Here is a 14718-nt window from a genome sequence, read left to right as displayed (position 1 = left end):
GGACACTCTCTTCCTATATATTCAGCATTGGGTTGTGGGATTTTAATAGTTCATTAAATTTACATTGCAGTTTTGTGGATGAGAGGAAAAAAAATGACTGTGATCTGGCCAGCACAAGAGCTCTAATACAGAATTGGGAGAATGAGCTAAAATCTACTCTGGCTCATTTGTTACCAAGGAAAGTGCTTGCTGTGTTTTAAAGTCTTCAGTATGGAAGCTGATGCAGAGATCGGAAAAGATATATCCGGATTTTCAAACCACATCCTGAGTTGACAAAATTGCCTTACGAAGTAAAAAATGCTTTTCTTGTAAACTGGTTGCAACCGATAAAGTGTCAGAGTGATAAAGCGATAATAAATGTAGCATTCACACTACTAATTTGTTTGCTTTTCAGCATATATTTATATAAATATGTATCTCAGCATATAATATACTTTAACATACTCTGCATGTTACTACGATAATTTTATTCTCTGTATCATAGTCCTCAAAAATTTAAAATTAGAGAAATAAGCTTACGAATAGTAGGAAATTAAGAAAGGCTGTGAAAGGTGAAAAGGTATCAGTGGATTGAGAAGGTAGGAAAAGGAAGCTACGCCTGAATCACATACAGTATCTGACCTGTAATTAGCGTAGAAATATCTTGAGTATTAGCGGTGGATGGATCTCCACGGTCTCAGAGGGAGGGAGGTTTATTCGTGGCTCCAGAGCTTTTACTACACCTAGATTACTGTTGCCTTCCCTTTTTCCTTTAGGGGAGGTCTTTTTCACAACTTGTTCAGTGCTGCTGGCTGTTGTCAGTAAATGTGTTCCCTTTCACTTACCCACCTCTTTGAGACTTAAGCACATGTGTTTGCAAGTCATCTGGCTGAAACTGAGCTCACGCAGAGCAAAGTCCTTTGAGTTGTCTGTCCAGAGCCCTACCCATACCCTGGGAAGAAGATTTCTTATTGGAGATAAGGAGCACGGTTTAGGAAAATGGGCATCCTATGCTGTCAGTTCCAGCCTTGGACCTTGCTCTTAGATTTCGCAGCAATGTTGACATTATCAAGCTAGATATTGTGCTCTTTTCACCCACCCCAGGCAGTTCCCAGCATCCTGTATCCTTTCACCCTTCTCCTTAAAGACATGTTCCTCAGTCATATAGTGAATATCTTCTTTGTATGTAACCCATCCATACCAGGAGGAAGAATGTCAGCTGGACTGTTTGTCACAGAGGTAGTGTTTTGCAAGCCTGCAAACAGTTTACAGCATGTTGTCCATTCCGATAGTCTCTGTGAGAGTGGAAACAGGAACCCGAGCAACTTCATTCCGATGTTGTGGCAGCCCCAGCTCCGCTTGGTTAGTGCACTCTCCACACTAGAGCTTAGGGGAGAAGGAAGGAATGCATCCTTGAATTTCCAGCACAAAGTCTTTCTTTATGCTTCCTTTCTCCTTTTGACCACCCTTCTGTTTGGTGGTGACTCCTAAAACTCCTTCAAGAGATGCTAACGTTTAAGTGTATTATTTAAAGATGACTGAAACCCACCCTTAGATCTTCATCTCTTCCTAAATTAAAGCTTGATAGCTTTAAAGATGCTGTGCAATGTGTTGAAGTCTAGTTGTAAATAGTCTTAGAGAATACAGTGTCCTCTACACTGTGCCTGCTACGTTCTAAGCTGTTCTTTGTAGTTATTGAGGATTTTATATCCTTTTTTCAGGAAATGAATGACACTGTGTGAAAACAAATTGTGTAAGGGGACTGGTGACAGGACATTTAAGTGAAGCATGGACATTTCAAGTGAAGTACGGTGTGTTAGTCAAATGCTGCCTGCTGGGCTGATTAGCAGTAACAGTATAATTCTGTAGCCCATGTTCTACAGGAAATCATAGCAGAAAAATGAATGGCCTTTGTGTCTGTAGTGTGCGAATATATAAACGTCCTGTGCTTTGGTATTCACTTTATCTTAGGTTCTGGAATGACCAGGAGTCGTGTATGTGCTTTCCTGGTACATCTGTTTTCTTAAGTGCTTGGCAGAGCAAGAGGAGCAGTGATTGCAGGGAAGGAACTGATTGGTTTTTTAGCTTGTGAGTTTTGTGTTGTGTGTTTTTTTCATGGTGGTGATAGCTTCAGGATGACAGGGCTCTGGAGGGTTTTGTTGGAATTAGTGATTTAGTTAAATAAACAAAGTGTGTATACCCAGACCTTCAAATAGAGGGTCTAAAAGTCCTTCAATGTCTGGCCACCTGTCAGTGCTGCCAGGAGATCCAGTGTAAGCCAGGTCTGTCAACCATCACAGCAGTGCCGAATTTTAGCTTTTCTGTCTATCTGCTCCTCTCATACGCCAGCTGGATTTATCTGTGTACCTGTCACATACTTGTGCTTTTATTTTTCACAGCCCATGCAAACCCTATATAATAGCTACCTTCCCTTTCAGATATCCTTATTAGCGTTCTCCCAACATGCAACAACCCCAAACCACTGTGTTAGGAATGCCTTTTTGACAGATCTACTCCATGCTAGGTTTGTTTTATTTTCTTACTTTTTGGGAACCAATCCACAAGCTCACTGTGCTGTTGCTATTGAGTAAGGAGTAGGACTTCAGGATCACTTCTGTTGTACTTTAAAATACAGAAGGTTGGGAAGTTTTGATTGGTTTTTGTTGGGATTTTTATGTTTTTCTTCAACTTGCAGTACTCTGGCAATCTCTGTCACAAAAAGCTGCAGTCACTGATCACTTCAGTGTTTGAGATAGGTCCTGTACTTCATAGTAAGTGCACGTGTGTGAATAACAGAGCAGGATTTTTCTGACATTCTGACAGTTTTACAAGGGAAAGGAGACACATTCAGAATGTTAATGCATCATTTTAATTACAAGTCAGAGGGAACTCTGTTTTTCCTTCATCCTTACCTTTTAAACTGTAGAAAACATCAAAGCCAAAACAAACAAGTTCATGTGTGGTGAGACATATATGCCAAGAAACTATAAAGCAGCTGCTCAGCTTTTTGAAGGTTAGTCTAGTCTGGGCTAATATTTAAGCTTCAGTCCCATTGCTCACAAGAAAAACAACACACGTGTGGATCCTGATCCTTTGCAAAGCCTCTTTTACTTCACTGTCGTTCCAGGTTAATGTAGCAGATTTTCCCCATGGCCTCTGTTGGGGTGGGGGAGTTTTTACTGCTAGTTATCTGGTAGGGAACTGGTGTTGGTGGGTCTTTTTAGCAGTATTATTTTCAGAGAAACAATCCACCCTTTTAAATCACAGTCATCACCAGTCAAACAAATGCCATTTGTTTCTACACTGGAATAAAATAAATAAAATGGAAAACATAGTAGCTTAGCTGGGCACATAGGATTTTTACCTTTTGCTGTTTTGTCATCTGTTTAAGGATAGGTTTTCCTGCCATTCATACCCTGTTGGTTGTACGTTGTTGGGTCTGTGTGATCTGTAATCTGCACAGAAAATAGGTGCTGTCTGCAGTACAAGAATAGGGGTTTTGCTTCAGCGTTTGCTGCTAATATGATGTATTACACTGATCCATTCTGGCTTCTCAAGTATTTTCCTAGTGGTGCTGAGAAAGATGGTATAATTCTTTACCAAAAGGAAAAGAGCTTAATATTCATGCGAACCAATATTCAACAGAATCGTAAAGCCCCAGCCCTGGTAATAAAAATAGAAGCTGTTGCTATTAATACATCATTCCAGAAACACAGAGCACCATTATGTGGCTCCTGGGTTGAGTAAAACTTCATGCAATCACAGTAGCCATGGACATAAGCCCTATAAAGTTGGAAACTTCAGCAGATGGCCATTGTCAAGTCAGCTTCTAAAGACTTCAGAGCTGCAATGTGTTAAGGCTCTAGATAGGACTTACCCGGTAGTAGCTTTTTAAAATACAATTACTGAACATAACTGATCCACATTATGGAAGTAATAATAATAACACTTTGCACTCAATGACCTTTTATCTGAGGACCCAAAAGTTCTTAACCAAGGTTTTTTAATATTCCCTCTCTGCTTATAGGAAATAAAGTGTTCAGAGCCTTGATGAAGTGTGAGAGAACCGAGGAGCAGCAGTCCTGCCGCCAGCAGTCAGGCACTGCTCCCTCTGGGTCTGGGAGCAGGACAAGGGAGCACTCTTGTCCCTGTCCCTGACGGCTGGGACATGGTGTCCCGGTCACTTCGGGTGCAACCTCCTGCTTCAATAGTACTTCTAATCTTAGGTAGAACCAGCCTGCGAGTGGGATTGCTTGTATGTTGCAGTGCTGTGTGGCAAGATCAAGAAGTGACATATAATGACCCTCACCTGACATTTCCTTTATTCACCCTGTAAACTGTGAGGATAGCACTGAAATGATGTTGAGATCTGGGGATACTAAGGCTCAGATATACCACACTTAGCTGAGGAACTTAGATGCAGAGTGATATGTCTTAGGCTCTGTCTGTTCAGGGCAGACAGGTAAGTATCTCCAAAGACTGGCCTGTATTTTAGGGAGAACAGTTATGCCCTTTTTTAAAAGCGCCACATTTTGACCATGAATTTGCTGAGCTTTAATACTCAGCCTCAAAATTCACATAATGTATTTACTGGTAATGGGAGTAAATAACAGTATTTGACATTTTCTTTTGTATAGTCAGTAGTTCTTTTTCTTTTTTCTTTCCCAAAGTGGATTTTATTGTTGATTTTCAGGTCTAGAGATCATGCCTGAAAGTTTTCTTGGTGACGTGTTTTTTGTTTTATCTTTTAGATCGATGTGATTGTGACTTTGGGTGGACTTGGAGGACGCTTTGACCAAATAATGGCATCAGTGGAAACGCTTTTTCATGCAACAAATATCACTCCTTTTCCAGTGATAGTTATCCAGGAGTGCTCACTGATTTACCTGCTTCAACCTGTAAGTGTTGTGAAAAGTTACTTCATAGTAACACTGACCTTCCACCCACCCTGATCCTGTAGGTCTTGCACCATTAAATGCTCATTTTCTTAATTGTATTCTGTAGGGTCAGAGCCTAAATATAAAACATTGCAGGGAAGTGGACAGGAAATGATGGGCCCTTCATTCCTGCCTTGGAAAAGATTGTGTTTAATTTGTTTGGGACAGATTTGCATAAAAGGAGAGGAACATAGAAATCCAGAAGGTATGAAAACTGAATTTGGGTAAATACGGGGTTTTGATTATAAATGGAAGGGCAAAAACCCAAAACCAAACCCAAACTTTTTAATTAGATTCCAGTAAGTATAAATTTAGCATACAGCCCTTTTGCATGTTGAGTAGCCACAAGGATGCCTGCAGGAACGGAAACAAAAGAAAGATGTAAGGAAAATATGAGCAAGCTCCTGACAAGCACATCAGGCAGAGCTCTTATGTGGTCTGAGTGGTGCAGTTCGTTATGATGGGAATCCAGCTAGCATCAACAAAGGAATTTATTTAAGATGTGTTATTTTTATGGTTTTCAGGTCTGTTATTCCATTTATTGATTCATAACACACATAAAAGATCTTGCTGGGCTTCTGCTTCTAAGGTTTAATTTAAAGGCTGATATAAGCATGAGAAAGTCTTCTCTAACAGTGGTACATTTATTTGTTTGGAAATACCTTTTCCTGATGTCAGGGTTTCTAGAAGCTTGACTAACTTCCCCATTTTACCTTGGAAAGCTTCTTTCTTTAAAATAAATAACATTCACAGACAATGTGCCAAAACCCTGCACTACGCATGCTTCATTGTAATTTGAGAAAAACATTAATAAGGCTCTATGGGGGTATAGATTTAAATCCACAGGGGCAGATGGTGTATTAACAACTCTGAAGTACTGTGTCTGCAGGAAGGGTAGTAGATGCAGGAGCTCATTTGCCGGTACGGTGAGGAATGACTGATCCTTAGTTGCACAGCTAAATGGACAGAGGCAGCAGAGTAAGGGGGAAGGAGGGCTCAGGGATAACTGTGGTTAAAAATCTGGAAGTGAGGAGTAACTCTCTGGCAGTTATCTGTGGGTGCAGTACTTTACTGACCACTGCAATTTCATTTTAGGATATTTTAAAGAACAGTGAAAAGCTGAAATAAGACAGAGAATTCCCGATTTAGCCTACAAAACACTTAGATGAACTGGAAAGACTTATAATTATTTTCATCCATCTTTTCTATAAGTGGCTTTAAAATGCCATGCCTATGGTTGCTTTCAGAAGAGTCTTCAATGAATAACTAAACCTTTTGTAACTTGAAAAAAATTCATGATCTGTGCATTTAAAGAGAAAAGGGAGGTTGCTAATTGTTTGGGTTTGCTGGAAACTTCATGTTCTGGTTTTAATAATGCCATACAAGAAGCATTTAATATGTTTTTGTTGATGGGGGGAGTTCCACAGGATACTATTTTTTTCTGGCGTTCCTGGCTGTCAGTCTGCATGGCCAGTAACTGGCTGCTGTAACTTCAGGCTATTTCTAGTGTTCAGAAATAAAGGGCAGGTATAGGGGGCAGGCTGGTTAAACAATCTTAATGCTGACTTTGACACAAAATTGCTTTTCATTGTTGGTTTAAACTTGTCACTGTCAGCATCTTCAGTCAACTGTCGTGGTACCTCCAGATAATAACATTAATCCTGCATGGTTTAGATAATAATCAAGTGAGTAGTTTATACACAGAATGAAACAAGTGTCCTAAGCTTGGAAGTACTGGAGTTTTTTGTATGGAGTTCGGTGTGATATGTTTTTCTTGTAAACAGTCATGATCTTGACATTCTCTCTTTTTCCCCTTTCCCCTTTGTAATTTAAAATCAAGGTAGGAGGGAGTTGAACACAGTAGGAGACCCACTGACTTTTTGAAATGCAAGTCTGGAAACTGTGCAACAAATGAAGCAAGGTTTTGAGATTCAAATGCTAATGCAAATGATGAAGTTAAGAGCATGTTGCTTTTTCTATAAAATGTAAATCTGAAACCTTTCTCTCTTGGGGAAAAGAATCTGATGTTTATTGGATTCTTTGGATGAAATATATGAGCAAAATATAACTATGCTTTTGCTTCAAAATAACATTAGCCCTCCATTCACTACAGCAGGAGACTAGTACTGGTTCTCTATCACGTGTACCTAGACAGAGGCTAAAATATTTGGATAGAGCAGAAAAACTGGTAATCCCCTAACAGCCCTAGAAAGGATACTTTTTAGTTAGTTACTAATGCAGAATCTATGAGGAGGATGGTGTGAGCAGGCATCTAAGTACAACATAAAATCTATCAAGTAATCACTTTGAAAGAGTTATTTCATGTTATTACAGTGTTGATACAGAAGGGTAGAGCAGAAGAAATAAATCAGTATTTAACACACTTGTAAAGGGTCCGCAGTGTTGTAGGAAACAGGCTTATAGACTTGCTAAAAGCCTTCAGGGTGACAGTGAAAGATGGCAAGGACAATGCCTGATTCGAGATCCACTGCAGACTACCAAGCAAGGAGGAGCAGGTAAACAAAGCCTATTTTCATCAGCCAACAAAATTACCCGAATACCGAATGCCAGGGTAATCGGTGTTTTGAGTACTGAGGCATCTCTTGGGAAACAGACGAACAGACAGTGCAAGTTTTTGAAATATATTGATAAAAATGTTTTGGCATGGAAAATGAGGAAAACTACAAAGAAGTAAACTCTTTTATATTCATTTCTGACCTGTAAGGATGATGAGAGATAGAGGTGAGAAAAAAGACAGGAAGAATTACACCCCGTAAATACCTGTCTCCGTGGACCCTATGAAGAAATTGGGTTGTAGGTTGAGATCTAGGTATATTCTGTAGGTATCTAAATTTAGATAAATGAATTCCAATATAGGTCAAATTACTAAACAAATATTTAAGAAAAGAAAGCAGGCATAACATGGGGTGCAGTTACGGGAGGGCCAAAGCAATGAGAATGTAGTTTGTAGCTGCAGAAGTTATAAATTGACAGTGAAAGATTTTCTTTCATCTGAATGGGAAAGAAAAACCTAATTATAAACAGCCTAAATGTAATGCATCTTCTGCTCAATCTTCACTAAAGCAAAATACTCCATGAGCAGATAACCAAGAGATAAAATCAGTACCAAAGTCCGAAGACTTTAAATTGCTTCAGAGAAAAAGCAAATAAAAGATTGAGCTGCCTTTGATTTTGCCAGCTCCAAGGGTCGTTAGTTTTTGTGTGCCATGGAACACTAATTAGGATAGGAATCAGAAACAGGGAGACTGTAAGAATTCCAGGAGATTATGCTTGCTCTGAAGCAATTTCTAATGTGATGATTGGAATTAAAAGAAAAGAAAAGAAAAAAACCCCACCCAAGTATCTTTCTACTGAATAGCCATCATATTTATTTCTGTAGTTGGGGGAGGGAGGAAAGCCTGAATTCTTAATAGAGAGTAATTACTCTTTATAAGCAGGAAATTTTATGCAACAGTCCGTACATTTTATGCTCAGAATTTTGGTAATATCAATTACCATTAGAATATACCCTGGCTGAAGAGCATTAGGCCCTTAGAGTCATGTTTATTATGCTGGCCATGCTCAGTATGAATGGCTTAAGGTTTCACATACATACTTTCTCATTTTCTGGTTGTGTGCTTCTCAGGAGTACAGAAACATTAGCTTCTGTACACTGAGCATAAATTATCTTTTATCTGTGAGTTTTATGGCAGTTTGTAATACAAGGTAATAGGATTTATGACCAAGAAATGAGAAGATGTCCAAGAGTTAATGAGGCCTGTCTTTTACATATACTGAGCAGTTCATTTTTCCCCACACAGGATTCCAGCCCTGGGATGTAGAGAAGAATTGCTACCTACACATGAAAATGTGTTACAGCAGCACATTTTTGTCAGTTAGCTAACTCTTTTGAAAGAGTCCATGAATACTTTGATAAACCTTTTGCTTGAACACAGCTTTTCTTGTGAGTGTAGTTCTCACAGCCTTCCCTGTGAGAAACGATGAATAATTTAACATCATAGATAGTGGTCCAGCAGCTAAATATAAGCAGTAAGAATCAGGAGTCCCATCCCTTATTCTTGCCTCTTTACTACCATTTCATTGAAGTAAATTGTATAGTCTTTTGATCGCAGTCTCCTGGTTTGTAAATTGGATAAAACCCGCATCCTCTCTGAATGGCTGCTGTGAGGCTCGTTTGGTTTTTTACAAAACGCCGTTACATCCTCAGTTCTGCAATGAGGTGGAACATAGTATTATGGTAACAGGAACAACAGTGCTAATAAGACCCTTAATTAACATAAATATTGCCATGCCGTAGGCTGTGCAGCTGGTTAGCTAGCCTGGTCCCCGGTTAGGGTTAGGGTCAGTGGGAGCCAGCTATCGTGCTGGTGGGCAGTGCCTGGGCGCAGTCTGGGTTTAGCACTGGCCACGAGGTGCTCACCGAGCCTGCGGAGGGTGCCACCTCCTGCTGGGGACAAGAGAGAACAGCTATACGCGTATGAGCAGTGCTGTGCCCGTTCGCCTGAAGCCCAGAGAGCATTACCCGAACCCTTGTGCAGATGCAGAAAAGCCGTGGAGGTCTGCTCCTGGCTGGGACGCTGCAATGGATGTAAGGGAGGGAAGGTACAAGACTGGAAACTTTACTGGAGTTTGTTGCTGCGCTTCTCTGTGCCAATGTTATTTGGTTTGCCATGTGTCCATGCTTGTAAAGTTTAATGGGAATTTCAGGGTATACACCTCCAACTTTGGAGTTTTCTTCTGGCAGCCAGAATTTCACAGGAATTTCAAGAATGAATTATCAGATCGTTCCATACTGCCTCATAAGTGTAAGAAGTAGATCTGGCTTTTGCTGGCACTCTGGAGAAATCCTTAGTGAGTGTGCCTCTTCTGGGGGATGACTTGGGAATTTAGAAATAAGAGATAAGCTTTAACGTCTCTTTTCCCTGTATTATTAGCACATTTTTGTGGGTAGATTCAGTTGCACAAAAGTCCCAGTTGTCAAGGAAGCAGTTTAAACATATATTTAATATTTAAACAAAATATTTAAACATATATATTTAGTACTTGAAATATTTATTGTCCTGAAAAGCTGTCTTTCCTGTTCGCTATCTGCTTTCAAAGAGCACTGTTGCAATGTAATCTAGTTGACAAAGCAGTGAGTCTCTGTGCCTCGAGCTCCCTGTAGGTCACTTGAATGAGTGTCTATGAAATTCACAAATATACAACTTCTTGTTCTCTGGTAAATAGATCTTTTTGTGACTTTTCCTGTGAGAAAGCCAGCCATTCAGCTGGACAGAAACACTGCTGATATAAAAAATATTAGCAGTGGAAAAAGTCTTACTCAAGCCCTTCTCTGGGAGCCTGACTCCTTTACAGAAACCCTTGCAGCAAGGGGTTTGTGCTTCCCGGGATTCAGCAGCACATTTAAATGGCTTTTCAGGAAAAAAAGTTGTTACACTGGTAGTTTAGCTGCCTTAGTTTCCTTCTTTGGTAAGAAAGTTTGAGGATTTGGTGACAGCTCAACTCCCGTTCTTAAAATAAGACTGCTCAGAGTTAGAGCCTGTGTTTTACTTCTTCTCTAGGAAAATCCAGCTGGGCTAGTGATCATTCAGTCATTCTTACCATGTATTTTTGTAATGGGCCTGTGTAAATGGCTCCAGGTCCAAGCAATTAAGGTTTATTTCATGGTAATTTATGGCTATGAAGTGGTGCGGCTTCATGTTTACCACAAGATTTCTGTATTTACTAGATATCAGTAATCCAAATTCAATTCATTTTTGTCAATCACATCTTGGCCTCAGGAAGATTTATTTGCTATCTTGCTTCTCACTGTTACAAAAGGAAAATTTTAGCGGGATTTTCTCTTAACAGCAAAAGTCTTTGTAACTTGGTTTTATTCCAATGTCAGCAAATGTGTAGTATGAAATATACAAAGCATATATAGTATCTTAGAAATAATAATTTGCTTTTGAAATTCTCATATCCTTTGAAGCAGTTTATTTATCATCAGTTAAAAGTGCAATTTGCATCAGCTTTATGAAATATTTGGAATTACGTGGCTTTTTTCACGGACTTTTTTGCAGATGATGACATCTAATAGTTATGGATTGTATCTGTATAATGGAGACTCATGCTAATTTTTTAAAAATCAGATTCATAAGTCAGTTTGTTAGCTTGCAGGTAACCACTTTAAAAAAAAATAATAATAAAAAACAAACAAACAAAAAACCCCTTATCTATCAGGGAGGAAAGGAAAATACCAAACTATCATTGCCAAGTACAAGAGTAGTGTTTACTAAATGTTGTTTTCAACTGCTCATAATTTTTAAGAAACAAGTAATACTCTATAGCAGGTTATGTTAATCACATAGCTTTTTTAAAATTCACATCTTAATTGTTGTCTGCAAAAGAAGGTGATGTAAGGAATTTAATTGGATTACTTACGTATTTCTAAATTCTTGAGTCATCCAGTTTGATTCTGAATCAATAGCTGGTGTTTGGTAAGTTTCAAGGTTCTGCTCTCAAGATTTTTCAGTCTTTTTTCCAGATTTTTAATCACTTACTACAGCAGCTGATGGTTGATCACCTAGGAGAAGATTGACCCTTAATAAGGTCTTCCAGTGAGGTTCCTGCTCTCAGTTGTTGCTCCTAGCTGATGCAATATGGTCTTGTTAATATGATAATATCTATTTTGCTGCCTTATGGAAACCACCAGAAGTTTTCTGTTAAAAAGCTGATTTTCTTAGAGCTGAGATCTTTCCCAAACCTGCCAATTACTTGTGTTTCCTTTGAAGTCTTAATCTCTCCTTTCATCCCCATCTTAACAAACTTCTTTCCGCACTGCTCTGATACTTTGGGGGTTTTGCGTGCAATGTAGTTGGGATTAATAATTTTCTGTACTCTGAAAAAATTCTGCTGCACAAGTTGTCTGCTTTATGTTAAATGATCAGCAGCAAAACATTTGACGTTTGCTTAGTGGTGCAACCTGATGATTAAACTCAGATCCATGGGAAGCTGCTGAAACATTCTCCTATTTTGGTGATAACAGTAAGCTGAGGAAGACCACAGCAGTATCTTCACTTGCTGTGTGTTCATTTAATCTTTCTTCTGTAATGAAATAGCAGAAAGCTGGAGTGTGCGTGCATGTAGGTGTTCATTCTAGTTTTGCTTGGTTCTCTTTCCAGGTAGGACTTTGATCCTGTATGGACATTTGTAGCAAGCTAAAGAATTACTAAGCTTTCTCTGAATAGATTTTTGACAAAAAAAAAAAAAAAAAAACCAAACAAACAAAAAGGGGGGGGGGGGGGGGGCATTTTATCAAACTGTTAATACAAATTTCAAATACTTTATACATCATTTAATGAGCTTTCTATAAGGTGCCATATTTTTGTACTTTAAAAAAGAAAAACTATTCAGATGCTTGTCTGTATGAAGATCTCATAGAGTGGTGCTTTTGTAGTATTTTTATGATTATTACTGCAGTTTAAAGTATTTGTCTACCACCTGATACCTAGAGGGAGTAATACAACGTTTAGAAGTTTCAAGGTTAACCATTAGGCATAAAGAACTAAGGGGACTTAGAGGGATAATTATGAACACTTTCTGTAACTTGCCTGATCAGAGGCCCCTCCCCTTACTAATTAATCATCATACAGCAAGATCTTATTTTCCCTTTCTAATTTTGTTTCTTCTTCTTTCCTTTCCCCTACCCTCATCCCCCACCCCACCCCCTGATTTTTCTTGGATCCCATCAGCTGTCTTTTCTTGGTACATCATGATATTTTATTTTTTTATTTTAGTTTTGTAAAAAATATTCCTGCTTTAAATTAAGCAGCCACTGCTACCCTGAAGATTTTTCCCAGGATTTGTCTCCTGCCAGCAGTTGCAATTCTGTGCTATGAAGCATTAATTTATCAATGCCCTTTTGTCATTACAGCTTCGCCCATTCCTCTTGGGTCTCACAGGATTTCCTCTTGGTTCTGTTGTACCAGAGTGGCCTCATCTGTGTACTACTGGAAACTATTGGGGTGATGTCTACTGCAACATGCCTATGTATCACCCTGAAATTTTTGCTGAGTTATAACTCTTTGTTCAGCTTTACTTGTTAGCCCAGATTTCTCAAGTCCTAGGATTCTGTGCTACCTGCTAAGTGACACTGCATCTCTGAAGGCATGTTACTGCCTTGCTTGAGGTGAATTTCACCGAAATTTTAAAAGAAGAGGTTTCCCCTTTGAGTATGAAATGGATTTCAGTGATAGTTTGGCGCTATAGGATTTTTTCATTCCTCCCTAGTATTACAGAAAGTTCTGCAGGGAAACTAACAGGTCTCAGAAGTCTGTAATCTGTGACAGGGCCGCCTCTGGAAAGAAAAGGAATAGAAGCTACTTTATTGTGTACAATTAAAAATATATCAGGGAAAATCAATATTATTGTTCCTAGACTGAATTTAAGTGACAGTAAAAATTTAAGTGATAAGGTGATAAATGATTATCTACTACAAAACCAGAAAAAATCAGAATGCTGAATACTTAGTGGCTGGCCCAGCCTGAAGGGTTTATAGATTCCTTTAGAGGAAAACTTAAAAATTATCCTTTCTGCTCACATGTAAGTACTGGTATTAGTTGAAGATGCACAAGGTAAGCATCCTTATTCTGGCCTCAGTTGTATTTGAAACTATGTTATCTCTTAAATTCAATCCTTTTATGAAATCTCTTAGGCTTTTCCAATCCCTTACAGTATCACTGTGAATTCTGTATCTGCCAGGGCAGTGGTGTCAACTGTATGGATTTTCTACATTTAACTTATTGTTAAAAAAGGGTCAGTGCAGAAGAATGATAATATTTAGCCATGTCTGAGGTTCTAGGGGAAATGCTTTACTACCCTGATAAACAAGATTTAGCTAGAACTATTCAGCTTTGCCATGGGAAGTGATTTACTTCACAATCCAATTTTTCTTCATGTTGGTAACTGGTTACATCAGCACTCTCTCTGCTGTAACAGAACACCCCAAGAGGAAACCATGATCAGGGATTGAGTTCTTCAGTGTCTTTTAAGGCTGTAACGTGTCTGTCACTCATGTCAACTGCAATCAAAAATACTTGCCAACAGTGCAGCTGGGTCCAGTGACCTTCATGGGAGTGTTGGCTTCCAGCTTCTAATCCCAAAATCAAGGTGTTTGGAGTGAATGTGTTCCTGTTAAAAGCAAGAAAAGGAGCCTGGAAGCTTGTGACTTGACGGCAGAAGAAAGGCTCCTTCCCCATCCTCAGATCTAAATGTGCAGCATTGGTGCAGTGCCCTACTAGCTAGTGAAAGCGAACGAGCTCCGTCTGGGGGAGCCATCTTGATCATACGCCGCAGGTAACGGTGATGGGAGATACCCCTCTGCAGGGGACAAAGGAGCCTGTCTGCTGCCTGGACATGCCTGCATAGGAGCTGTCGCTTGGCAAGGGCTTCGACCTGCGCAGATGTTGCAGAGACACCGCTAAGGCTTGTCTAGTTCTTGGGCTGTTACCTCTTCTCATCTACGTGGGCACCAGTGACGCTGCCGAGGGAAACCTGAAGTAAATCAAGACGGACTGCAGAACTCTTTAGGCAAGCCTACATGCAAGCCTAAGTAGTGTTTTCTCAATCCTGTAGCTGAGGAAGACGTGCTCAGGCAGGTGCAGACACAACCTGTGAGCTAACAGCTGGCTGCGTAGCTGCTGTCACAAGAAGTGCTTTGGCTTTTATGATCGTGGGCTCCCCTGAGGAGTGAGAACTGCTAGTGAGAGACAGGATCCGTTTGACAAAGCAAGGAGAGAAC

At 39.6% G+C, this 14718-nt stretch overlaps 1 protein-coding gene across 4 annotated transcripts in view; it reads left to right on the top strand.

Annotated features, from left to right (window-relative positions):
• The window catches only part of TPK1 (thiamin pyrophosphokinase 1), a 314750-nt gene that overhangs the window by 198624 nt on the left and 101408 nt on the right, over positions 1-14718 (top strand). For all 4 annotated transcript variants that reach the window (XM_080386111.1, XM_080386108.1, XM_080386110.1 and 1 more), the window contains one exon: positions 4731-4877. In XM_080386111.1, the coding sequence (XP_080242237.1) occupies positions 4731-4877 (147 nt within the window). The remainder of the gene's footprint in view (positions 1-4730; positions 4878-14718) is intronic.

The sequence above is a fragment of the Falco punctatus genome (assembly GCF_963210335.1).
Source record: "Falco punctatus genome assembly, chromosome: 4".
Taxonomy (NCBI): Eukaryota; Metazoa; Chordata; class Aves; order Falconiformes; family Falconidae; genus Falco; species Falco punctatus.
This window is presented reverse-complemented; position numbering and strand designations above follow the sequence as displayed.